This window comes from Microcaecilia unicolor, chromosome 1, assembly GCF_901765095.1.
Source record: "Microcaecilia unicolor chromosome 1, aMicUni1.1, whole genome shotgun sequence".
Lineage (NCBI taxonomy): Eukaryota > Metazoa > Chordata > Amphibia > Gymnophiona > Siphonopidae > Microcaecilia > Microcaecilia unicolor.
This window is the reverse complement of record NC_044031.1, coordinates 541,098,202-541,126,181: the sequence shown is the minus strand read 5'-3', so window position 1 is coordinate 541,126,181 and position 27,980 is coordinate 541,098,202. Positions and strand designations below refer to the sequence as shown.

The 27,980-nt window shown below is 42.7% G+C and overlaps 1 protein-coding gene across 1 annotated transcript in view; it reads right to left on the bottom strand.

The window, feature by feature from the left end:
- TMEM67 (transmembrane protein 67) overlaps positions 1–27,980 on the bottom strand; it is a 465,663-nt gene that overhangs the window by 39,931 nt on the left and 397,752 nt on the right. Inside the window, 4 exon segments of the mRNA XM_030216600.1 lie at positions 5,906–6,048; positions 11,931–12,033; positions 27,340–27,444; positions 27,534–27,650. Of these exon segments, the coding sequence (XP_030072460.1) occupies positions 5,906–6,048; positions 11,931–12,033; positions 27,340–27,444; positions 27,534–27,650 (468 nt within the window).

The window sequence follows — 27,980 nt, the reverse complement described above, 5'->3', positions numbered from 1 at the left end:
CTGACAGAAAGTAATTTGTTGTAAGAATCCAATTTTACAATACAGAATCATAAACATACTGGGATAGCTATGGATGTTTAACATTTAGAAAATCTATTATGAATGAGAAATTGTACATGAAGCAAAGAGAAAGTTAATGGTAAATAGAGTAATAACCAATTCAGGTAATAATTGTTTGAGATATGGTTGTTCTTTGTGAGGGTTTGTTTGAATAGGAATGATTCGAGGATTTTAAGGAATCTTGTATATTCCTGTATATTTCTAATTTTGGGTGGTAAGGAGTTCCACCATTTGGTTCCTAGGTAAGTGAAGTCTGCAGAGTGGACAGTTTTATAGATCACTTTCTTGCAATTTGAGAAGTGTAGTCTGAGATAGTTTCTTGTCTCATATTTAGTGTTTCTTTGAGGTAAGTTTATTAATGATACCATATAGTCTGGAGCTGTGCTATTTAGGATTTGAAAGATAAAAGGTACATAATTTGAAGGTGATTCTCGCTTTGATGGGAAGCCAGTGTAATTTGATTAATAAAGGGGGCGCACTTTCAAAATGAGAGATTTTGTATATGAATCTGGCTACTGTGTTTTGAGCTATTTGGAGTTTTTTTTTAACAGGTACTCTGTACAGCCAGCATATATGGCATTACAATAATTGAATTGGGATAACGTTAATGATTGTACCAATAGTCTGAATGTTTCTGATGAGAAATAGGGTTTGATCCTTTTTAGTTTCCAAAGAGACCTGAAAGATTTTGTGATTATTGAGGAAACTTGAGTATCAAATGTTAAATGTTTGTTTATAATTATACCTAGAATTTTCAGATTATTGTCAATGGGGAATGAAGTGTTGCCAATTGTGAAACTGTTGTATGCCCACCTTCAAACTATGCACCATCACATTCGGGCACTTTTTTTTTTTTTAATTGAGTTTTAAATTTTACAAAGATTAAACTTTGAACAGATATACCAATATATCAGTACCAACTTTCCAAAAATATGTTGCAAATAGACAAAATAAACATTGTCCACTAAAGATAATATCTTTACATTGGATTATAGTCCACAATATGGAGGAAGGAAGCAAAAACTTATGAATGCCATTGGAAGATGGCTTATACATAAAGAAAAGTCAAGTAAGAATAAACGAGTAGGAATTAACCCCTACTTAAACAAATAAACCTCTTATCCTATGACTGCTCAGTAATACTTTGCGCATTAAGAAATTCTCGCAGCTGTTCAGGCTCATAGAAAATGTATTTCTTCTCATTAAAGAAGAGTAAACATTTGCATGGAAATCTCAACTGAAAAGTTGCTTTTTTTCCCATAGATTTTTTCTTCATTTCCAAGAACTTTTTCCTTCTAATTTGCGACCATTTAGTTATGTCCGGAAATATAGATATTTTTCCACCTTTAAACTATGGATGTATTTTTTTAAAGTATAATTTCAACAAAGTTTCTTTGTCCTGCAAAAATACAAATGATACCACCAGGGTAGATCGAGTCTCAATGTTTTCTACTGATTTTTCCAATAAATCTGTAACGTTCATTATTTCTTCTCCTTCACCTTGTTCCACATTTCTTTGCTGTTGCTTCGTTTTCTGTCTCAAGTAATATATTCTTTGTAGTGGGGGAAGGACTTGTTCTGAGTAATTGTATATTTCAGTTAAGAATTTCACAAACATATCTCCAGGTGTCATATATTGAGACTGGGGAAAATTTAATAATCGAAGGTTTAAGTTCTTGGAGGCGTTCTCTAGATTCTCAATTTTTTGATGCAAAACCAACCGGTCACCAGCAATATGAGCTTGTTTAGAAATTTTTGCCACTTCTACTTCAATTGCTTTTTGTTTAAGTGAAATTTCTTCAACTTTCTCTTTCAAAGTCTTAATCTGAGATGCATTATTTAAGGAAAACAGTAATAAAGGATGTACACACCTTGTGCAAAGATTCGAGAGCAGTCCAGATTGAGCTTAGTGAAATTTCAGCTGGCCTCTCCAGTGGCTGGATTGCCAAAGCACACAAGGAAACTTCTTCTCTCAAATCCACATTTAAATTCGATTCTGCCGCTGTTTCGTCCGATGTTATGCTCTGTCTCCTCTCTCTGCATGCTGTTCCCAATACCCGCTTCCAAAGATGGGGTGCGCCGCCCCTTCGAGGCTATTGTTTTCTCAAGCCCCGGTACTGCCTTCCCATCTGGTTGCGGCGGTGGAGGAGTCTGAGGTCCCAGGGGGCTAAGCGAGAACTCGCTCTCCAAGCTGGGGCTCTTCCCTGCCCCAGCAGCGGATTCGTCCCTTATCGGGGTAGATATCAAAAAGGAGGAGATGGACGTTTGCCCAGGTAAGGAAGGAGTAGGCTTCGGGAGGGGAGGTCCCTTTGGCTTGCCTTTCCTTTTCAGCATAATTTGAGAGGAATTAATGTTAAGGCAAAATATAGTGGGAGCGTCCTACTCAGTGGCCATCTTGCTTCCCGGGCACCTTTTTATAGAATAGTGCATAATTAGTATTCTGGTCATTTATGTGCATTATTGGAATCTAAGGGCAAGATACACTAAACTAAACAAGCCTTTAACCAGCCTTTAACGAACAAGTTTTTAACCCTGGCATGTACTAAAGCCCAATTTCCGACGATGGTAGCAGCAAATGAAAACGGAATGCAGATGAGCAAATTGTGTAGAAACCCTACTGAAATGAGATGCACTAAGGTTTTCCGCTTGCCCTAATGCTGGAAAACTCCGGGAAAGCTAACGAGAGGTCTGTACCTCTCGTTGGGGCTGCCCAGCTGCCAAAACAATGTGGGAAAAAAATCGGGAGGGGGCAAAAACGCTCGTCAGGAGCGTCCTTTATGGACGGCCTTGCCCCCCCCTCACCGACCGAGGTCGCCGCTGCTCCCCACTCCCCCTGCATTAAAATCGTGACTTTTTTAGGCAGCCCCAGTCCCCCTCCCTCCCTCCCTTCCTCTCTTTCTCCTTTTTTAGAAAAAACAGCTCCCACCATCCTCCGCCCCCGCCGCCCCCCCCGAGGTCATTGCCACCGCTCCCCCCCCTCCACCGGGCCCCCCTCCGTCTGAAACCGGGCCCGTGCAGCGCCTCTCACCTCTGTGTGAAGGCGCTGCACGGGCAAGAACAGCTGATCGCCTCCTCCGACGTCCCTCCGTTCCTCCTGGGCCCGCCCTCGTCTGACGTAAATAACCTACGTAGGGGCACGGGGGCGGAGGATGGCGGGAGCTGTTTTTTCTAAAAAAGAATAAAGAGAGGAAGGGAGGGAGGGGGCCGGGGCTGCCTAAAAAAAGTCACGATTTTAATGCAGGGGGAGCGGGGAGCAGCGGCGACCTCGGTCGGTGGGGGGGGCAAGGCCGTCCATAAAGGACGTGTTTGTTTTTGTTTTACGTTTTTGGCATGCGCAGAGCAGCCAGCATAACGCTTGGCTGCTCTGCGCATGCTTTACGGGCCGATTATCGACGGTTTTAACGAAGGGTTAGAGAATGCAAGTGAGCTGCAACGAGCAGCTCATTTGCATTCCCTTTCCTTCGTGCATAGCCGTTCCGTACCAATTCGTTATGGAATTCGGTACGGAACGGCTCTAACGAGGACTTTTGTGCATCTTGCCCTAAATGTTAGTGCCCTCCTTATAAAATTAGTCCATTGGTTCCATTTTACAACTACACTAAAATTTTGAATTTTTCAAATTTATTTTTTATTTTAACTCAAAAGCAATAACCATACAAGTTTTCCTGAAATAATTTTTAAATGAAAGTACTTGTGTCTTTGACTTTGAAAATCTGGAGGAAATCTATGGAGCAAAAAATATGTGTGTACTTTTCACCTGTACATGCAGTTGTAAGATTACCATCAAAGGTTAGACATAAAGAGATTGACATACTGGCTTAATAATAAAAGATTACCGGTTTCTGATTCCAAGATGGCGCTGTGATCAGATGCACCCAAGTTTGCTCCTGAGGAAGGTGCGAATTTTTGTCTCATTCGTGGCCTCAGACCCGTCGAATACGATGGGGAAGCGAAGGGGAAAGGTGAATGTTTTTACGTTTGGGGAGCGTGCCAGGTGCCCTTGACCTGGATTGGCCACTGTCGGTGACAGGATGCTGGGCTAGATGGACCTTTGGTCTTTCCCAGTATGGCACTACTTATGTACTAACTCCTGGAACCTTTTCGACGATGAAGCAAACAACTTTGCAGTTCCTGAAGAAGCAACCGGGCCCTCTAAGTACTTCATCTCCTTCTGCAGCTCTCGACGCATTGACGTCGATAGAGAGCGGAGACGGGGCTTCTCTGAGCCCCGTGGAACACACGGCACCACGCTAGCCGGGGAGTGAGATTTTTGCAGTAGCCCAAGCACTAACGGACACCGGAGTAGTGAAACCAGCGCTGCTTGAGGGGAGGACTATAGCGAAAGTGAACAGGACTCAGGAACAAGTCTTTTCAGCTTCGCAGGCCTTAAAGGTATTACCTCAGGATATTGTCTCCAAGTTATCCCGCCGGGAGATCTTGTCTCACTCCCCTTTACCAGTAAAGTGGTATAACCAAACCTGCCGTTGTAACGCTAGAGTCACTGTGGGACATGGTCTACAGCACACATTCTTCCATGCAGGCTATGATTAAAGAGAATACTAACAATATTAATGTTATTTCACAAGCCGTTCTGATACAAGCACAGGAGACTGCACAGCAGTCCTCTAAGATGGAAAATATGGGCTCTAAGATACAAGAAATGGGGACTTTGGAAGCAGCTTTGGTTAAGGATAACAATTTTCTTCATAAACGTTTGGAATACCTGGAAAACCAGGTTAGAAGACTTAACCTAAGGTTTCTTAATTTCCCCAAGTCTCCACTAATTTCCCCTTTGGAGATGGTGAAAAAGTATATGAGTGAGATTCTAGGGATGGATAAGGATTCATTACATCCTATTACACATGCTCAATACATCTGGAGCCCTAAGGGGAAGGATGGAGAGCCCCCCTTACCAGTAGTTGGAGAAGCTGTGAACCTTACTTCTTTCCTGGAAAACTCATTGGAACTTATTACCCATAGGACAACTATGTTGGTCACCTTTGTCTTGGAGCCAGACTGGAATGCTGTTTTAAGACTTTCTTTAAGACACTTAGAAAAAATATTTATGGGCTCAAAAGTTAGAGTTTTTCCTGACCTCTCTAGGCCAACGCAGACGAGACGCAGGGCTGTTTTTTAGCCCTGCGCCCCAGAGTTGAGGCCGCGGGAGCTAATTTTGTATTGCGTTTTCCTTGTATTTGTAATGTAGAGCTTGAGGGTAAACAATATCAATTCATGGACTCTAAACAGCTTATTGATTTTCTTGATGCAAGAATGGAAGTAAATGTGGTATGCCCTCCCTGAATTGCAGGCTGTAGGTTGACTAAAGAGGGGGCAACTGTAAGTTTTCTTTTTCTTTTCCTTGTTTAGTTTTCTAATTCTTGGAATCATATTTCCTTACTTGGTGGACGAAGATTGTTAAATTTGTTTTTTCTTCTTTTGGATTTATTATTAACCTTATGTAAATTTAATGTGGATTTCAATGTCTCAATAATTTTGAGAATATATAAAAAATTTGAATAAAGAAAAAATAAAAAAATAAAAGATTACCTTAAAATTATTTTGGTAACCTTTGGTTCTGTTTATGTAAGTGTACTAATGTAGCAGTCACATTATTTTATTTTGTATAATAGATGCATTCCAGTCAATGACTGCTAAGGCACAAGAATTATCTTTGTCAAGCATAAAGACTTATAAATGGCTTTTTTGAATGAGTTTAAAATGTTCCAATCAATACATTATTCTATAACTGTTAGGGAACAAGTATGATTGAAGGAAAATCCAAACCTATTTTATATCGTGCAATGCCGAATGAATGAATACAAAAAAGAAAAATCTTCAGATTTACCTCTTGTTCCAGGTAGGTTAGAAGAGCTGCCAACACAAAGTTTTGGGAAGCCAAATCAACAATGCAGAAAAACAGTGTGTCAAAGATGAGAAGAGTTGATTCATGTCCATAATAAAGAACATCACTGAAAGAATGAGCTTCATCTACAGAGAAAAATACAGATCTGTTTCAATTAGGAAAATCTCTTACCATTTCAAATATGAAAAAAAATACACTAACATTTAAAAAAAGTATCCAGATTACTTGATAGGCTCAAGCCATTGGTATCTCTGGAATGGTTGACCTCATATCTAAAAGACAGGATGTATACAGTAATATGGGAAGGAAACTGCTCTAATTCATGTACCTTTACTTGTGGGGCACCTCAGGGCTCTGTTTTGGCACCTGTGTTTATCAACACATTTATGGCTCTATTGCTTGGACTTATTCAATCACTTGTGTTGACATTTTTTGCTTGTGCAGATGACATCCAAATTTTGAGTATGTCCAATCCCCAGAATTCTCAGGAAATTGCCTCTTAATTCTAAACTTACTATAATTGCAGATCAGCTTCTTACTCATAAGATGAAGTTGAACCCTGAGAAAACCAAGAGTATGATATTTAATAGGAAGTAATCTCGAGTTCTGGTAAAACAAAAGTCCATAAACTGACCTGGGGAAAGCCACTGCTTATCCCTGAGGTTAGGTAGCATGGAATCTTGCTACTTCTTGCAATTCTTCCAGGTACTTGTGACCCGGCTTGGCCACTATTGGAAGCAGGATACAGGGCTAGATGGACATTTGGTCTGGCCTGGTATAGCAATTCTTATGCTCTTAAAATAGGCACCTTTTTTGATTCCTTATATAGGTGCCCTGCTATAAAAACAGGCCCTTGGAGGTTAATTTTATAACAGGGTGCTTAGGCTGTGAAAGCATGTAGTGCATATGTTGCACCTATTTTTTTTTTTAAGGCAACATATGCACTTAGGTGCCTTTGGGGCTCATTTTCAAAGCACTTAGACTTACAAAACTAAATAGGAATCTATGGAATTTTGTAAGTCTAAATGCTTTGAAAATATGCTTCCACGTAAAATTGCCTACTTGAAAGCTGATGCACAAAATTGCACCTACTTCAAGGAAGAAATAACTTTGTGCATGTAAGTTCCGGTAAAATTTGGCACTTATGCCTGTATTTTATTATACCCACATAAATGCCAATCCCCATCTCATGCTCTGCCAAGTCTGAGGAATGTTATTCAAAGCAATTTAACTGGGCAGAAAAGGCTCCTGCCCAGGTAAGCACCTGTGTGGGGCTATATGTTGATATGTAGCGGTACTTAACCAGATAATGCTGCTGAATATCAGCATTAACTGCCTTAACCAAAACCGGCTATTCAGTGGGTGGTGCTGGAGGCAAAGTCAGCAGTTAAGTGCCAATATTCAGACCTTAACTGTTAAGTTAGCCAGCCAAATAGGACTGCATAAACAGAAGTCCTATTTTTGCTGGTTTAACTTAACTGGTTAAGTGCTGGCCATTCGCACATATCCAGATTATTACTGCTAATACTTATAATTTCTATAGTGCTACTATACGTACGCAGCGCTGTACACTAGACATGAAGAGAAAGTCCCTGCTCGACAGAGCTTACAATCTAATTAGGACAAACAGGACAGATAAGGGCTAAGGGAATTACTAAGGTGGGAATGATAAAACACGGGTACTGAACAAGTGAGTAAGGGTTAGGAGTTAAAAAAAGCATCAAAAAGGTGGGCTTTTAGCCTAGATTTGAAGACGGCCAGAGATGGAGCTTGATATACCAGCTCAGGAAGTCTATTCCAGGCATATGGTGCAGCAAGATAAAAGGAATGGAGTATGGAGTTAGCAGTGGAGGAGAAGGGTGCAGATAAGAGAGATTTATCCAGTGAACAGAGTTCCCAGGGAGGAGTGTCGGGACAGATAAGAGTGGAGAGGTACTGAGGAGATGCAGAGTGAATGCAGTTGAAAGTCAATAAGAGGAGTTTAAACTGTATGCAGAAACAAATAGGGAGCCAATGAAGTGAGGAGAGAGCTAATATGAGCATAGCGACACTGGCAGAATATGTCATGCAGCAGAATTTTGAACAGATTGAAGGGGAGAGAGATGGCTTAGTAGGAGACCTGTGAGAAGCAAGTTGCAGTAGTCTAAGCGAGAGGTGATAAGATTGTGGCTAAGGGTTCTAGTAGTGCACTCAGAAAGGAAAAGATGAATTTTGGTGATATTATAAAGAAACGAAAGGTTTTAGCAGTCTGTTGAATTTGTTCAGAGAAGGAGAGAGAGGAGTTGAAGATGACCCCAAGGTTATGAGCTGATGAGACAGGGTGGATGAGAGTGTTATTCACAGAGACAGAGAAATGGGAAAGAGGAGAGGTTGGTTTAGGGGGAAAGATAAGAAGCTCAGTCTTGGTCATATTTAGTTTCAGATGGCAGTGAGATATCCAGGCAGCAATGTCAGACAGGCAGGCTGATACTATGGCCTGGATTCCTGCCGAACTTTCTGGTGTGGACAGGTAGATCTGTCAGTCATCAGCATAAAGGTGATACTGAAAACCATGGGATGAGATCAGAGTACCAAGGGATGAAGTATAGATGGAGAAAAGAAGGACAGATCCCTGAGGTATACCAACTGATTGTGGGATAGAAGTGGAGGAGGATCCATCACAGTATACACTAAAAGTACAATGGGAAAGATAAGAAGAAAACTAGGAAAGAGCAGAGCCCTGAAATCCAAGTGAGGACAGCGTATCAAGGAGTAGGCAATGATCTACAGTGTCAAAAGCAGCAGACAGATCAAGAAGGATGACGATAGAATAGCGACCTTTGGAGACTTTAGCAAGCACTGTTTCAGTTGAATGAAGAGGACGAAAGCCACATTGAAGTGGATTAAGAATAGCTTGAGATGAAAGAAAGTCAAGACAATGGTGGTGAACAGCACATTCAAGGATCTTGGATAGGAAAGGGAGATGGGGTGATAGTTGGAAGGACAGATAGGTTCCAGAGATGGTGTTTTGAGTAGTGTGACTATGGCACGTTTGAAGGCATCAGGAACAGTCACAGTGGAAAGTGAAAGATTGAGGATATGACAGATAAAAGGGATGACAGTAGGAGAGAGATGGGTCGGAACAGGATCAGAGGAACAGGTAGTTAGTTTCGAGGAGGAAAGAAAATGTGCAGTTTCTTCTTCAGTGATTTCAGAAAAGGAAGAAAAGGAGGCAGGGGTTGAAGGAGAGTTGACAGAATGGACTAAGAGAAGGAGAGGTGGAGATGACTTGGTTGAGAATTCAAGGTTAATTTGTGAACACCAGAGTCTGGGGAGAAAGTGAAGGGGAAGTTGGAGATGAAGGCACTTTGAGGAGAGCGTTCAGTGTGGCAAAGAAACGTTGAGGGATTGAGCCAAAGGAATTTGTCAACTTGATGTAGTAGTCCTGTTTGGCAAGCGAAAGAGCAGACTGTAAGGAGGTCAGCAAGAATTTGAAATGTATGAAGTTAGCATGGGCAAGGGATTTCAGCAAAAGGCATTCGGCAGAGCAAGCACAGGAACGTAGGTAGTGAATTCTAGAGATTAGCCAAAGCTAGGGTTTGGTATGCCTTACAGAATGGGGAATGGGAGCAGCGAGAGTATCCAGAGCAGAAGAGAGAGTAGTATTATAGGAAGAGACGGCCTCATTGACAGACTTGGATAACATAGTGGTTGAGAAGAGATTTGAAATACTGGAGGACAGAGTAGAAGGGTCAATAGCCTGAAGATTCCTACATGTATTGGTTGAGATTGGATAGGACTGGGGAGGGAGGGTGTTTAAGTGTGTAAGTTATCAGATGATGGTCAGAGAGGGGAAGAGCTAAGGTGCAGAAATTGGAGAGTGAGCAGTTGGAGAAGAAGATAAGGTCAAGACAGTGGCCATTCTAGTGACTGGGGGTGGTGGACAACAGTTGAAGATTGAAAGAGGATGTTAAAGTGAGAAACTAAGAAGCATAAGAGTCAGAGGGATCATTAGCATGAATGTCAAAATCCACAAGAATAAGGGAAGGAGATGAAGGTTCAAGAAAGAAGGAAAGCCAGGTGTCAAAGAGGGGCATAATCGAATGTCGCCGGCCAAATAGTTCGCCAGCTATCTATTGTGGCGGCGGCGCTACAGCTGGCCGGACCGTATTATCGAAAAAGATGGCCAGCCATTTTTTTTTCAATAATACGGTTTAGCCCGGCCAAATGGCTTGGATTTCGCCGGGTTTGAGATGGCCGGTTTTGTTTTTCAGCGATAATGAAAAAAAATGCCGGCCATCTCCAACCCGGCGAAATCCAAGCCATTTGGTCATGGGAGGAGCCAGCATTTGTAGCGCCCTGGTCCCCCTGACATGCCAGGACACCAACTGGGCACCCTAGACATGTGGGTACAGTGGGTTTTGGAGGGCTCCCATTACCAGCACAAGTGTTACAGGTAGGGGGGAGGGGATGGGTCTGGGTCTGGGTCTGCCTGCCTTAAGTGCACTGCAGTACCCACTAAAAGTGCTCAAGGGACAGGACTTGTTGCTACTGTATAAGACTGGCACACCAGTTGACACCTGAAGACTAATCTCTTTGAAAAAGTCCTTAATTTGAATAAGCAAGTTTACTCACAGTTAACTGCAGATCAGAGGTTGTGCCCCACTGGCACCGAGTCTCCCTGGTACTGAGATTAGCAGTAGGTCAGAGCTGGCAGAATGCTGTACAATGCCCTCTTTCAGCCACATTCAAGGTAAGAAGTAACGTTCTCTAACGTGGCTAACACATGAAAGGGATCTAAAACTGGCTTACAAAAATGGCCACTACCTCATGGACTAACGGAAGTAAAATAGGGCACACTCTGACCCAGTTAGCAGGGGGAAAAGCACCATGGGAGTATAGCCCAGTACCCTACACCCACCACAATGCATTGCTGATGTGACTCTGCAGTGCACCTAACAGAAAAGGTGTCACACTCACAACCAGGGAAAGGCTGTCGGAGGATAGAACACATTCTGCTGTCATGGAGGTGGGTACAGCATTTGAGGCTGGCAAAAAAGGGTTTTCATTTAATTTTTTTAGTGTGGGAGGGGGTTGGTGACCACTGGGGGAGTATGGGGAGGTCATCCCCCATTCCCTCCAGTGGTCATCTGGTGAGTTGGGGTACCTTTTTGAGGCTTGGTCGTGAAAATAAAAGGACCAAGTAAACCCGGCGAAATACTGCTTAACGCCGTTTTTGTTTTTCCATTATCGGCGAAAGCCGGCTATCTGGTAGCCACGCCCATAACCCACCCATGTCCCGCCTTTGCTTCGCCGGCGACACGTCCCTTTGAACTTTCGCCGGCGAGGCGACGGGAAAGCTGCGATGCTGTCATTAAGCGGCTTTCGATTATACTGATTTCGCCGCTTTTCCGAGATCACCAGCCATCTCCCGATTTATGTCGGGAAATGGCCGGCGATCACTTTCGAAAATAAGCTGGAAAGTCAGTGAGAAAGAAAGAAAGGGACTTATCAGGGGTCGATAAATGACTGCTACTCGGAGAGGCAGAGGAGTAAATAGACGGATGGAGTGGACTTCGAAGGAAGAAAAGCAGTGAGACTGAGGTGGAAGATTATCTGGCTGATACTTACCTTTATGTTTTTTAGTGCCTATTTTTGGTTTACATATACTCAGAGGATTCTGACTTGGGTGTGTGAAAAACCCTGTTTTATATGCTTAAGTTATTTATAAAAATTACTCGCATTTTAACCTTTTTTTGCATTCATACTTAGCTCATACCTTTTCAATGGCAGCTAAGACAATTTACATTCAGATATAGTAGGTATTTCCCTGACTCAGAAGGCCCATAATCTAAGTTTGTACCTTAGGCAATGGAGGGTGAAGTGATTTGCTGAAGGTTGCAAGGAGCCACAGGGGAAACCTACAGAGTTCTATTTTCTAAATGCTGCAGAGTTGTCACAGCTGACTGCATGCTTACTCTTGTTAACTGTGCAGTTTATTAAAATACGGATTTTTCAAAGAACTTACCATTATAAAATATGCTTTTATCTATTGGTTCCAGAAGCTCCATGCCAAGAATTCGTTCAAGCAGCAACTTGTCTTTTACACAGTAATCCATGTCCTTATGAGCCTAGAACATGAGATTGCCAGAATAAATTATTTAAATACATAAAACAGCATTAATCTTTGAAAATGAACAAGCAACTAGGGAAAAAAACTGAGTAAATGTTAGTTGCTAAGTAGGCCATTATGAATTTTTTTAAATTAATAAAATGAATGAACCTAAAAACACATAAACTGAATTATAGTTTATCTTAGCTCAATTGACACTACTTTTCCAATACCATAACACACTCTGGTTTACCCTATGCAGGTAAGTCACTTATCTGAAGAATTAGCTTTATTGGGAATGGTCATATACAATACAAAAACCATCTATCAGTATGTTTATGCCAATGGTATTCAATCTGAATAAAAGTGATATTCATTTACTCATGATTTCCTGTTATCATTTTTATATATAATTGAATATCTTCTCTATAGTGTCCAAAGTCCATGTAAAAAGTTAAGATGCCTACATAAAAAAATGATGTACTTATTATATACTTACTGAATGTGCAGAATCCAAAATATGCTTCAGCAAAAACTCCAGAGCTTACCAATTTGCGGTGATCTCCAGGAAAAGTTTTTAATCAATATGCTGAATACTATTTAATGTTTTTTTTTACAACGCTTTGATGTGAGAATAGCTTAAAGGTATGATATGATGGTCTGCTGTAAGAAGTATCTACATTTTTGATTATATTAAAATGTATGTGTTGACTGTTTTAGAATCACTGTTGCTTCAGTACAAGTACAAAAATTTCAGTGCAATAGATTACCAAACTGAATTTATTAATCCAACAATTATAACATTAACCCAATAACTGGAAGGAAATGGCATAAATCTTGCCTGGATGAAGACAGGGAGCACACAAAAAGTACCAACAAGCCTTAACAGCAACCAAAAAACATATTTCTCTCAATGCATTGCACAGGCTATCAATTCAACCAAGCAGTTGTTCAGTATAGTAAACACCCTACTGGAAGCTCCACAACAGAACTAGCCTGCCCAGTCTAAACTGAACTGCAATGATTTTACTGCATACCTTGCCAACAAAATTAAAAGTCTACATCAGGATTTACAGGTAACCCACCCAGTCCCCAATCAGTTAACCAGGAGTGAACAAACTCGCCCCCTCCTGACAGAGACAGATGAGACACTTAACCCAAAAACAGAGGACAGCCTTGACAAAATCATAAGAGACCTTCTACCAACTACCTGCTCCCTTGACCCCTGCCCATCAAAGATAATGCAGCAGGCAAGTATGGGCATCATAGAAGGGCGCCACAAAAATTGTGAACTCCTCTCTTCTAATGGGCAACTACCACAGCATTAAAAAGGGCAGTGGTTCACCCTTTGCTTAAGAAACAACCTTGACCAGGATAAACTTGAAAGTTACCAGCCAGTATCCAACATCCCATTTCTAGGAAAACTTATAGAACAAATAGTCTGTGTTCCACGCAATGATTGGCTAGAAGAGAGAAACTAGCTAGATCCATGTCAATTTGGATTCAGACACCGGTGATGGAACAGAAACGGTCCTTGTATCCCTACTAGATGATCTTCACAGAAATTGAGACAAGGGATTAGCCTCGATGTTATTACTGCTAGATTCTCAGCAGCTTTTGACACTGTGGATCATGATATCATGCTAGCATGACTGACAGAAACAGGTATCAATGGAACAGGACTTGCTTGGTTCAGATCCTATCAGGCAACAATCATAATGTTTGGCAGCAACTCATCACTACCCTGGGCACTGACCTGTGGGGTACCACAAGAATCAATACTGTCACTATTCTGTTCAATATCCACCGAGCCGACTAGCTGAGTTAATTAGGTCAATGGACACTCAGTTCTACATCTACATGGATGATGTGCAGCTACTCATACCCACTGAACCTGACTTACCTACAGTAGGGAATGGAAGTTTGTGTTGAGAACATTTATTTATGGATATTTGATAAACTGCAATATCACGCAGATGCATCTCAGCAGTTTTCAAACCCAAAGTTTCAACTGTTGACAACATTAGTTCATGAACCACAGAGAGAACAACCTAGACAGATTAAAACAGGGAACAGAGGATAGGGCATGAATAGCACTACAATATTGATCAAACATCAATCTTATATAAATAAAAATGTCAATGTTCATTTGTTCAAAATCTTAAATCTCTGAAAGTTCTTCACCGATTGCTTTCAAATTTGGACATAACGTTGCATTCGAATACGTGCATGTTTTTATATACCTACTATTATATAGATGTCACAGCTGTCGTACTCGCGGAGCGGAAGCAGTGCGACGAGTAATTGCAAATCAAACTGAGGAAGAACGGCCATCAGCGAACGAGCGAAACAAACAAAGAATGGCTCAAATACGTGCCGAGGAAGCAGCAGAGCGACGTGCAGCCAGACATGACGATGCACGGTTGCGAGCACGGCGATCGCGTTCTGCAGCTTCAGATCTGCTTCGTTCTCAACAGAATCAACGCGACAGGCTGAGAGTGGCTTAAATCTCCGAAAGTTCTTCACTGATTGCTTTGAAATTACGCGCATGTTTTTATATACCTACTATTATAGATGTCACAGTTGTCGTACTCGCCGAGCGGAAGCAGTGTGACAAGTAATTGCAAATCAAACTGAGGAAGAACGGCCATCAGCGAACGAGCGAAACACACAAAGAATGGCTCAAATACGTGCCGAGGAAGCAGCAGAGCGACGTGCAGCCAGACATGACGATGCACGGTTGCGAGCACGGCGATTGTGTTCTGCAGCTTCAGATCTGCTTCGATCTCTACAGAATCAACGCAACAGGCTTAAATCCCCGAAAGTTCTTCACCGATTGTTTTGAAATTTCGACACAACGTTGCATTCGAATATGTGCATGTTTTTATATACCTACAATTGCAAATCAAACTGAGGAAGAACGGGCATCAGCGAACGAGCGAAACAGACAAAGCATGGCTCAAATACGTGCCGAGGAAACAGCACAGCGAAAAACATCGCTCGAGGCTCTTGATTGATCATTGCAAGATTTGTGTGGAAACATCAGACCATTTGGGAACACATTAATATTGCTTGCAGGAGATTTCAGGCAAACATTACCTGTAGTTCCTCTATCGACACCAGCGGACAAAATAAATGCTTGGCTAAAATACTGTACTTTGTGGCAACACATAAAGACGTTAAACTTAACTACAAATATGCATGTCTAGCTGCAAAACTATCAATCAGCTCAGATATTCTCACATCAATTGCTGAAAATTGGGAACGGAAAGGTGCCGATTGATCTGACCTCAGGACAAATTTCATTGCCTCATAACTTCTGCAATTTAGTGACCTCAAAAGAACAATTGGTTGAAAAAGTATTTCCCAATATTCAAACCAATTATAAGAATCACGATTCGCAGAGTGAACAAGCTATTCTTGCGGCCAAGAACAAAGACGTCTACGAACTGAACAATATTATTCAGTCTAACAATCAAAGCGAGCCACTCACATACAAGTCCGTCGACACTGTTCTGGAAGCAGATGAAGCGCTTAATTATCCAACAGACTTTTTCAATTCACTCGATCTGCCAGGGATGCCACCGCACGTACTGCAATTGAAAATCGGCGTGCCAATTATCATGTTGCAAAATATCAACCAGCCAAAGCTTTGCAACCGCACGCGGCTTGCAGTAAAAAAATTAATGAGCAATGTTGTACAAGCAACAATCTTCACAGGACCTTTCAAAGGTGAACATGTCCTCATTCCTCGCATTCCTATGATTCCAACAGATATGCCATTTCAATTTACAGATTGCAATTCCCAATTCGATTGGCGTTTGCAATCACCATCAACAAAGCTCAGGGCCAATCTTTAGAATTCACCCATTTACATCTACACACGGATTGCTTCTCACATGGACAATTATATGTTGCATGTTCTACAGTCGGCAAACCAGACAATCTCTATTTCTGCAAACACAATGGAACAACAAAAAATATTGTATATCCACAAGCATTGTGAAATTAAACATATTAGAAACGTGCGCTTCCTCTTTTCTTTCTTTTCCATTTAACCAGACTGAGCCACAGCAACGCGTGGCCGGGTAGAGCTAGTAATTAATATATGATGAACATATAACCAGAACCATAGGCGCCCCGTATAAGAGGCTTGGGGAGGCTAAGCCTCCCCAGCCCAGCTGTGAGCTTCACGGCAGCCCCACCTGCCTCGCTCTCCAAATGTACCCCGAGACTCCCGACGACGAAATTTTCTGCTGCCGTCGCATCTATTGAGCAGCGCAGCGGCAGCCGCTTCTCTCGGAGCCAGCATAACATGAAAAAGAAGCGCGGGGCCACAGCTGCGTTCAGACATGCGCTGTCGGCTCTGCCGGTCTCTGCCCCGTGACGTCAATTTCCCGTTCCGGGGCAGAGGACCAGCAGCGCCGACAGCGCATGTCTGAAAGCTGCTGCGGCCCCGCGCTTCTTTTTCTTCTGTCAGCGCTGCTGTAAAGAAGCCCGGGCCGGAGGGAGAGAAGAGAACGTGTGGAAACGGTAGGAGGAGAGAGAAGGAGAGCAGGGAGAGCCAGAGAGCGATAGGGAAAGAAAGAGGGACATGGAAAAGAGCAGGGAGAGCCAGAAAGAGATGGGGAGAGAAAGAGGGGCCATAGAAAAGAGCAGGGAGAGCCAGGGACATGGAAAAAAGGAGGGGAGAGCCAAAAGAGATTGGGAGAGAAAGAGGGGCCATGGAAAAGAACAGAGAGAGCCAGGGACATGGAAAAAAGGAGGGAGAGCCAGAAAGAGATGGGGAGAGAAAGAGGGGCCATGAAAAAGAACAGGAGAGAGCCAGGGACATGGAAAAAAAGCAGGGGAGAGCCAGAAAGAGATGAGGAGAGAAAGAGGGGCCATGGAAAAGAACAGGGGAGAGCCAGGGACATGGAAAAAAAGCAGGGAGAGCCAGAAAGATGGGAGAGAAAGAGGGCCATGGAAAAGAGCAGGGGAGAGCCAGGGACATGGAAAAAAGGAGGGAGAGCCAGAAAGAGATGGGGAGAGAAAGAGGGGCAATGGAAAAGAACAGGAGAGAGCCAGGGACATGGAAAAAAGCAGGGGAGAGCCAGAAAGAGATGGGGAAGAAAGAGGGGCCATGGAAAAGACAGGGAGAGCCAGGGACATGGAAAAAAAGCAGGGGAGAGCCAGAAAGAGATGGGGAGAGAAAGAGGGGCCATGGAAAAGAGCAGGGGATAGCCAGGGATATGGAAAAAAGCAGGGAGAGCCAAAAGATGGTGAGAGAAAGAGGGGACATGGGCAGGAGAGAGAGACAGAAGCTGCTGGGGAGAAACTGGGGGAGACCCTAGCTGTCAGACTGAGAAATGCTGGCTGGATGAAAGGAGGGAGAAAGAGGAAAAATGCTGGAAGGAGGGAAGAAACTGGTAGGGAGGGAAAGAGGAAAGACACTGGAAGGATGGGGTGAGAGAGGACATGCTGAATGGAAAAGGGTCAAGAGAGAGAACTGTCTAGAAGGAAGGGGATAGAGGAAGACAATGGATGGAAGGATTGGGAGAGGATAATGGGTGGAAGGATGGAGAGAGAAAGAGGGATGACACTGGATGGAATGGTAGGAGAGAAAGAGGGAAGGTACTGGACATGATGGAGGGGAGGGAAGTATATGCACATGGATGGAGGGAAGTGAGGAGAAATGCTGGATATGGATGGAGGGAAAACTGTTGAATTTAAGAGCTGGATCGGATACTGAAGGATAGGGACAGGGCTACAGATGGTAGACAGGACGCATAAGGACACAGGAGGATGGTGGACATGGTGAGAGAAAAAATATCAAATGGAAAGAAGACACTGCATAAAACAGAAGACACTGGGACCAAAGCGAATAGAAAAACTAAATGATCAACAAGAAAGGTAGAAAAAAGTATTTTATTCAGAATTTATTAACTGGAATATGTCAGCTTTTGGAAATGTGCATCTGTGATATTTTGCATGTAAGTTTCAATTTTTCTAGTATTGCTCCATGCTGAGTCTGACTTCTTGAGGTAACTTTCGTTCAGTTTTGCCTTCATATCTGTTGTGTCATGTGGTTTTCATGTGTATCAAGGTGCAGTACTCTACTAGTGTGTAGTATTTACAGCCCTTTTGGGGGTTTTTTTGTTTCACTAGGTTGTGTACTGGTGTTTTAGAGCCCAGTGTAATTACAGTGCTGCCTTTCCACGCATAAGGTTGTAGCTCGTCCTGTCCTTGGAATTAGTGCTGTTATGGTTTGCTAAGGTTATGAGTGTGTTTTTGCACAAGTTTGTGTATAGTGTTTTGCAGTGGAGAGATTGTGTATTGGCCTTACTGAGGTGGCACCAAACATCAGAAAGGGTTTTAGAGCCTAAATTATGACACACTACCTCTTAAAGGATCTACATATAGTCGTTCATAAAAGGAGCTCATTGTGAACACTATCCACCCCTAAAAGGGTGTTTTGTGGCTCTACATGAGAATTGTGATATTATGATCCCTTGTTTCATATTGTTGACGGTCTGCATTTTCCGTACTGGTGGTATATTGGTTTATTAGGGTCTGCCCAGTGTTATGGTACAGTAAGGTTCTGAGTGTGTTTTTGCATAAATTTGTGCATAGTGTTTTACAGTTGAGCAATTGTGGTTAGTACATGCTTTGAGCAACCACTTTATTCTTTGACATATGATACATATTTAATATCTAAATGTAATAAAAGGTATTGTGACTTATTTTTACTTATTTTTTTTCTGTGTTGTCAGACAATTATGGATGTAAGCCCCGCCCCTGGCCCCACCCCTAACCCTGCCCCCTTTAGCCTCCCCAAACAGTTGGGCCACCGACCGCCTATGACCAGAATGCATAAGGAAGGGAAAAAACAATAACATCTAAATACAAGATCAGAATCAAGAAGTAGATTAAACATATTGGAAAACCATATCTTCAGAGAAGATTTAAGGGGGAGGCGGGGGTAGAGGGTAAGAGAGAATGGCCTAGAGGTAAAGATAAGAAGGGTCTAAACAAAAAGCAACCAGGTGATTCTATAATGCAGGAGTCAAACAGCCAAAGCCATGGAACGTGATGATTCAAAGATTAATGTCTGAAAAGAGGGAATGACGAGGAGATGGGTTTCCAAAGAATGAAACATCCTAGAGGGACAGTATGGTATAAGTAAATTTGACAAATGGGAAGGATCGTAAACTGTATCCTAATGGATCTTGGAAGACAATGCTGATCAAATAATAGTGGGGTCACATGATCAATACACTTGACATATAAAGCATATTCTGAAATTGTGGCAGTTGTATAATAAAGGTAGGCCAGCCAAGACAGAATTACATAATCTAATCAATTTAAACTAAAGCATGTATCAACATTTTCAGGGCAGTGCTGTCCAAGTAGGACTTGAGAGATCTAATATTTCAGAGTGCATAAACACTTTTGAATGAAAAATGAAATGTTGGAGTCAAACGTCAGAGTGCTAACAAAGATAATCCCAAAGATTTAACAGAGTTAGAAAATTTAATTGAATATGTGTAGCACAGAAATAAAGACAGAACATCACCCTGCTAACCCATCTCTGCAATATAGCATTGGGGGGAAGCAGGGGGCAGCATTATGTTGCGGAGATGCTTTACATGGAAGCTTGTGAAGCAGAAAGCCTGCGAGGGAATCAGTGGGACTGTTAGATACCGAAGCAGCAAAGGGGCACTCAGGGAGGACAAGGCCATAGTGTAGAAACTGAATGAATTCTTTGCTTCTGTCTTTACAGAAGAAGATGTAAGAGATCTGACTGTACCGGAAATGGTTTTCAAGGGTGATGATGCGGAGGAACTGAAAGAAATCTTGGTGAACCTGGAAGATGTACTGAGCCAAACTGACAAATTAAAGAGTGTTAAATCACCTGGACCGCATGGTATACATCCAAGGGTACTCGAAGAGCTCAAGCATGAAACTGCTGATCTGCTGTTAGTAATATGCAACCTGTCTTTAAAATTGTTCATAGTAGATTGGAGGGTGGCCAATGTGATGCCAATTTTTAAAATAGGTTCCAAGGGTGATCAGGGAAATTACAGATCGTTAAGCCTGACATCGGTAATGGGCAAAATAGTGGAAACTATTATAAAGAATAAAATTGCAGAACACATAGACAAACATGGTTATTGGGACAGAATCAGCATGGGTTCAGCCAAGGGAAGTCTTGCCTCATCAATTTGTTTCATTTCTTTGAAGGCATGAATAACGTGTGGATAAAGGTGAGCCGTAGTGTATCTAGATTTTCAGAAAGCTTTTGTTTTTGTTTTTAATTCTTTATTTATAGATTTACATTTACATCCAATTACATAAATTTAGGAAATATCAGAAAAAAACAAGAAAAAGAAATAAATTTGCTTATAACCAATACTGGTATAAAAAAAAAAACATAGTTTAAATTTGTCCTCAAATGGTTGAATCAAGATACTAGGTAATTAAAAAAAAGCCTATAATAATAGACTCAGTTATTACAACAGTAGGGACAAAACAGATATCTACAGCCGACATTAACAGCGCTCTAGTTAGGGAGGCAAAACATTAGGAGAATTAACACTTTCCTTCGATATAATAAATTCTAATAACTTTGAAGGAGTAAAGAATATGTAACTATCCAATTCAAAAGTAACATAACATTTACAAGGAAATTTTAACAAAAAGTAGCACCTAAATTAAGCACTCTGGATTTATATAATAGGAATTCTTTTCTCCTCTTTTGCGTGCTCCTTGCCATGTCTGGAAAAAATCTGGATCTTTTGCCCCAAGAAGTTGTCATTTAAACGGCGAAAATATAGTCTCAAGATATTATTTTTGTCCAGTTCAAGAGCAAAAGTCACAACTAATGTTGTCCTCTCTGTAATATGATCCAAAGAACTCTCAAGAAATTCAGTCAAGTTTAGAGTTGAAGTAACCTGAGGTTGCCAATGTCTCACTACACCTCAGAATTAGATTCTTTTAATCTGAGTGATTTAAACATTTTTAAATATTCTTGATCTTCTCTTGTTTAAACATGCCACCTTAGGCGACTCTCTTCATAAAGGTGTTTATGAGATCACAATAAATAAACAAACAAACAAATATGCACTATGGTTTCTAAAACAACTATACGTTTCCAGTTTCTCTGTTCACCTCGTAACCTCTCTCTATATAGTATCAGTAATTCAAGTTCAATTCCAAAAGCTCTACAGAAAATTCAGTGTATAAAATTTCTGCTGTTATGTTGAAATAAAATTAAAAAGCTTGAGAGTATACCACATAAAACTTGTTTATGGTTAAGATTTCAAGCACATATAAGAGAAAATAAATAATTCATAAATCATGAGACCAGGATACAAAGTCCTATTTACAAGAGCTAGGCTTGCTCAACTCAGTTCACATCATCTTTCAACTTAAGCAACCAAATATTTAACTGTACAAAATTTCAAAGTGAAGCCAGAACAAGCAGCCAAAAGGAGCACAAATTTAATAAAGCAAAACTAAGGAACCACATAGTTTTATAATTACAGAAAGCGAAGATACTTACCTGTAGCAGGTATTCACCGAGGACAGCAGGCCATTCATTTTCACACGTGGGTGATGACATCCTTGTCGCCTGGTGTAGAGCTTCAACAAGCTAGTATAGTTTTAAGAACATGCACAGTGGCCCCACAGCATATGCATGAGTGTCTTCCCGCCTGCTGCGAGAGCAAGGGACCTTCAGTACAATAATATAGCATGGAAAACAACTCCAAAGGGAGGTAGGAGGGTATGTGAGAATGAATGGCCTGATGTCCTCAGAGAATACTTGCTACAGGTAAGTATCTTCGATTTCTCTGAGGACAAGCTGGCCATATTCTCACAGGTGGGAATCCCTAGCTACCAGCTCAGCGAAAACCACCACTGGTCACTGGACCTCTCAATGGTGAGGGAAAAATAATAACTACACTACTACTACTACTATTTAACATTTCTAGAGCACTAGAAAGTGTACGCAGCACTGTACAAACACAGAAGAAAGACAGTCCCTGCTCAAAGAGCTTACAATCTAATAGACAAAAGTAAAGCATTTAAATTTAAAATATTTAAGCAGTCAAGCACAAGAGAACAGTCACAGAAGGACTGAAGACGTTGAAGGGTGGTCAGTGTGATTAGGTGTAACTCTGGTTGGAGTAGTGGGAGAAGGTGATAGAAGAATAGAAATGGGTGAGGTAGAGTAATGAGTGGGTTGATAGGGAGGTTATATAAGACATGTCACTCTAGGGGTGGGTGGGTAGAGGGTAGGGTGGGTGGGATTAAGTCTAAAGCAGGAGAAGGTATTCTCTGCAGCCTATCTGTGAGATGGAAAATGCTCTCTGAAGCTGCTGCTATAAGTTGTTGTCCAACTGACTATCGCAATGGGTATTCTGCTCAAGGTAGTAGTGATGTGAATGTGTTGCCTGAAGATCACGTTGCAGCCTTGCAAATTTCTTCAATGGAGGCTAACCTCACGTGGGCTACTGATGCCACCATGGCTCTGAAATTGTGAGCCTTGATATGACCCTCAAGAGTCAGCCCAGCCTGGGCATGTGAATGAAATTCAATCTGCCAGCCAATTGGAAATTGTGTATTTCCCGATGGCAACCCCTATCGTGTTGGGATCAAAAGAAACAAAAAGCTGGGTGGACTGTCTGTAGGGCCTAGTCCGCTCAAGTAAAAGGCCAATGCCCCACTCAGAAGATCTCATGGGCAATAGATATGTTGAGTGACCAGTTGTGTAGTTGCATGATCCCGCTCAGTCTGTTGGCCAGCCATGGAAGTAGCCTTGAGAAGCATCCCATGCTGGCGTGCCCAGTGCCACATCTGGACGGTCTGCTGACATAGCGGGTGTGATCCAGTACCCCTCTACTTGTTGGTGTAGTACATTGCAACTTGTTTGTTTGAATGAGTACAATTTGGTTGGACAGCTCATCTCTGAAAGAACATTCCAAATTGCCCAAAGCTCCAGGAGGTTAATCTGAAGATCTGATTCCTGAGCTGACCATGCACCCATCCACATGAGCTCCCCACCCCAGGCAGGATGCATCCATTGTCAGCACCTTCTGGGGATGAGAAATTTGGAATGGAAGTCCCACTGTCAAGTTGGACTGAATTGTCCACCAAAGTAGAGACTAAATGGTGTTTCTCGGATGACATCTGCTAGGTTTCCCAAGGCTTGACACCACTAGGAAGCTAGGGTCCACTGAGCAGTTCTTATGTGAAGTTGTACCATGGGCATAACATGGACAGTGGAGGCCATGTGGCCTAACAACCTTAACATATGCTGAGCTGTGAGCTGCTAGCTGGCTCAGACTCAAGTGGCAAGAGCGACAAAAATGTCCACCCTTGGCACAGGGAGAAAAGCCTGTACTTGCTATGTGTCTAGCAGGGCTCCTATAAACTCCAATTGTTAGTGGGTTGGAGATGGGACTTGGAGTAGTTTATTGAACCCTAGTAATTCTAACACACGAATAGTTCTCTGCATGGAACTCCTGAGCTCCATCCTCCGATGTGCTCTTCACCAGCCAATTGTCCAGATAGGGGAACACGACTCCCAGTCTACGTAGACACGCTGTGACTACTGCAAGGCATTTAGTGAAAACCCTGGGAGCCAACATGAGACCAAAAGGCAACTCTTGGTACTGGACGTACTGTGTCCCCAGCCGAAATCGAAGATACTTCCTGTGACCTGGAAGTATTGGAATGTGAGTGTAAGCATCCTTTAAGTCCAGAGAGCATAGCTAATCGTTTTCCTGAATCATGACCAGAATGATGCTCAGTGAAACCATCCTGAACTTTTCTTTAACCAGGAATTTGTTCAAGTCCCTGAGGTGTAGGATGGGACCCATCCTCCCCGTTTTCTTTAGCACGAGGAAGTACCTGGAATAGAATCCCTGCCCTTATTCCCCTGGTGGAACCGGCTCGTCTGCATGGGCCTTTAAAGGGTGGAGAATTCCTCTGCAAGTACCTGCTTGTGCTGAGAGCTGAGGCGAGACACTCTCGGCAGGCAATTTAGTGGTCTTTGATGCCAATGCAGGACATAACTGAGACTATTTTGAGAACCTACCGGTCGGAGTTTCAAGGGACCACCTTTCTTGGCAAAATTTCAGCCTCCCCCCAACCGGCAGGTTGTCCAGGACAGTTACTTTTACTGTGGCTATGCTCTGCTGGAGCCACAAGCTCATCCCTGGTTTTGACTGGGGAGCTGGCTGCACCTTGGATGTACACTGTTGATGAGAACAAGAGCGCTGAGGCTGATCTGGCTGAGGCTGGTGAGAAGGGGCACACCTATATCTCTGAAAGTAGTAGGGACTCCTCTTTGACTTGCCCAAAAACCTCCTGGATGAGAAGGAAGGTGTAGAAGACATCAAACAGGAGAGTGCCATTGGTGTCAATGTGTTTCTTGATGAGGTCAACAACTTCTTCCGCCTTATCTCCAAAAAGGTTATCTCCCCGGCACATGGCATCCACCAACTTCTGCTGGACTGCAGGGTCCAAGTCAGAGACACACAGCCATGAGACTCTGCGCATGACTATACTCTCGGCAGAGATCCTGGATGCCACATCAAATGTGTCACAGGCACCCCTGACCGAGAACTTTCTATATGCCTTCTGCTGTTTGACCAACTATGGAAGAGAATCCAGCAAACCAGACATACTGCGCACTAAGTTCCTGAAGTACAGACTCGTGTAGAGGTGGTAAGATTGAATACGGGAGATGAGCATAGAGGCCTGATATATCTTCATTCCAAAAGGATCCAGGATTCTAGCTTCTCTGCCAGGGGCACCGAAGCATAATTTCTAAACATCCTCTTTTGAGCACAGATTCCACCACCAGGGAATGATAAGGCAACTGAAGCTTGTCAAATCCTGTGGAATTCTGGATCCAATACATGGTGTCTATCTTCTTGGGCAGGACAGGGACTGACAGAGGGGACTCCCAATTCTTCACATGAACATCTTTCAGGATCCGGTGAAGAGAGACCATCACAGCCTCTCTAGGAAGAGATTCATACTCTAGGACCTTGAACATCTCAGCCCTGGGCTCGTGCTCCGTCTGCAAATGAATGGGAATGACAGCCGCCATTTACAAAACCTGGGAAGGAAAGCACTCTTGTGGAGACTTCATCCTTTCCTCTGGAGAGGAGGAGTCAGATGGGATACAATAAGCCTCCTCCTCAAAGAAGTATAGTGGATCCTCATCAGACTCTCATGAGAGCTCTTCACTGGTGTCAGTGAAAAATTCCTCATGGAACGGATGAGACCGAGCCTGCCTTGAAATCAAGAAGCCATGTCCTCAAGTAGGGCATCGAGGTGTGGGTTCCAGCTTCCCATGATGTTGATGGGGGTGACCACATGGGCGGTTGTCGATACCAGTGCTGCACGCGACAATGGCATCGGAGACCTTATCGCAGACAGAGGACCTTGCGAGGCAGCAGGAAGTGGCATGGCTGAAGCAAGCACTCTAGATGCCAATGCACACTGTTGTAAAAACCCCGCTAAGAGGGCGCATGGTCTGGATGTGCTCATCAAGAGAGGCCATCAGGAAAGGCTTGAGTACCAGTTCAGAGACAGATTACTGAACTGCCGAGGTCGAGATGAGTGCCTGGTCCTGGGTGTGTGGCTGTGCATCGGCACCTCCTGTATGGAGGAGGAGCGTCCTCCCAGTGCTGATGCTTCTTGGGACCGAATCGCCCTGGAGCTCCCGGCAACCGAGGGGGATCGATGCATAATGCTTCTTGGCCTCTCCCAGTGCCCGGAGCTCCGGCAACGTGTGTCAGGGGGATCGATGCTAATGCTTCTTGGCCTGAATCTCCCAGTGCCCCGGAGCTCCTGGCAACGTGTGTCAAGGGGGATCGATGCTAAGCTTCTTGGCCTTCACCCGATGCCAGTCATCGATGGTGCCTGGTGCTAACGAGGATGTCATCAAATATCCACATCGCCTTGGTGTTGGGTCCGATGCTGACCAGTCTTGGGGGCACTGCACAGTGGCCAGTGTCGAGGCAGGTGGAGACCCACTCAAAGTGCACCTATTCCTAGTGTCTGAGACAGGAATCTCAGTCATATGGACCAATGCAACTCCCGACGCTGAGGTTTTGGATAGGGCTCCAAAATCTTTTCCCTTGAGTCTCTCTGGTCAACTGGGTTTTTCATACAAAGGAAAAGAACACAGCTGGAATGGGTATGTTAGGCCAAACACATGAAGACACCAAGAATGATGTCTTTGCCAGAAATGGTCCTATTGCTCTGGCTATAGCACTTAAAGCAACTGGGAAACTTCAATGACATGGAAGGGAAAACAGCTATGGACAAATCAAATGGCTCGATGGTGACTAAAAGAGGGGCACACACCAGAAAAATCGAGGGACAAATACCTGATCAGAGCTCAAGCTTAACAGCTTACTGAGTGTGACAAAAATAAAGGAAACCTAAAAGTGGGGAAAAATAAACTAAAACTGTGTATGGGAAGGAAGAGGGACCTTTCCGAAGAAAAAAATAACAGAAAGTCAGGTCAAAAAACCCAGAAGGCACAAAAATTAAAAATACGCTCACGCACCAGATGCTGAGAGGAGCACAGGACAATTCATTCTTCCCTCACTGTGGATGAGAACAGACTGATGGTCTCACTCTCTTGTGGCGGGCAAGAAGGCACTCGCAAATGCACGGTGGGGACGCTGCAGGTGTTCTTAAAGCTATACTAGCTTGTTAAATCTCCGCACGAGGTGACGTGGATGATGTTACCCACATGTGAGAACATGGCCCTGCTTGCCCTTGGAGAATTCAAAGTACATATAATCCTACTGTCATTTCTAAAGCATATTGGGGCCCTTTTACTAAGCAATGCTAAAAAGTGGCCAGTACTATCCCCAGTGTGGGTCTTTCCCGCATGCTGAGGCCACTTTTAGAATGGCGGTAAAATCGCCCCATTTTCCATTATTCCTATTAATAGCCACATGCTAATTTCCCCATTAGCGGGTGGCCAATAGCACATGACCACTTACTGACACCTATTTTCTAGGTAGTAAAGGCTCTTTCTAGGTAGTAAAGGCTCATGCGATAATCGGTTAGCGCGTGGTGATATAGCTGCTAACTGATTAGCGAGGAATATGCCTACTTCTCACCCCAGCACAAAAAAAAGATTATATTTTTTAGCATATGGGATGCATGCGCTGATTCCCAAACTATGGCTCTACACCTGAGCACGCCCTGCAGTAATGCTTTTAACCTGCGGTAAGCAAGCATTAGTGCTTACCACAGCTTAGTAAAAGGACCCATTGTTAGCTATCCCAAACATTTTAACAATACATACGTGATCAATGAAGGAGCTAAGGAATTTGTTCATTGTATGATATGCCTTGGTATTCTGTTCAAAAGTAGTGCCAGATGACTCTAAAAATCTTGCTGGGCTACTTCTCTGGAAAAGTGATAAATGAAAAAGTTAGATGAAGTAGTAAATGCTGTCCTGATGTTTTACAATGTACAAAGTAAGAATTTCATACAAACCCTTGTTAGTGCTTCATGAATTCTATCATATTGTAGTCTTGTCTTGGTTGAAATGGAAACTTGAAATGTTTGAATGTCTGTGTTGGGCAGTAAACCTCTCTGACTGCACATATTTTCCTGCAAAAATGAAATGGAGTTTAAATAGCACATTTAAAAAAACAATCAATTTATAAAACATGGCTCAATAAATAATGAGTTACACTTAAGAACTATGTTAAAACTGCATGACACTAGGCAATAAAAATATCAGAGGTAATTTTCAGACAGCTGTGAGAGCATGAAGTAATATAGATATTCATGCATTTATCTTTACATATATTTTCAGCCACACTATGCAGGCAAACACGAATACTGAAAATGACAGCATAATTTTATACAGATAACTTATCTTCACAAAGTTATTCCTGACATTTTTTCATGTCTTTGTTTGATGATAAAAAAAAAAAA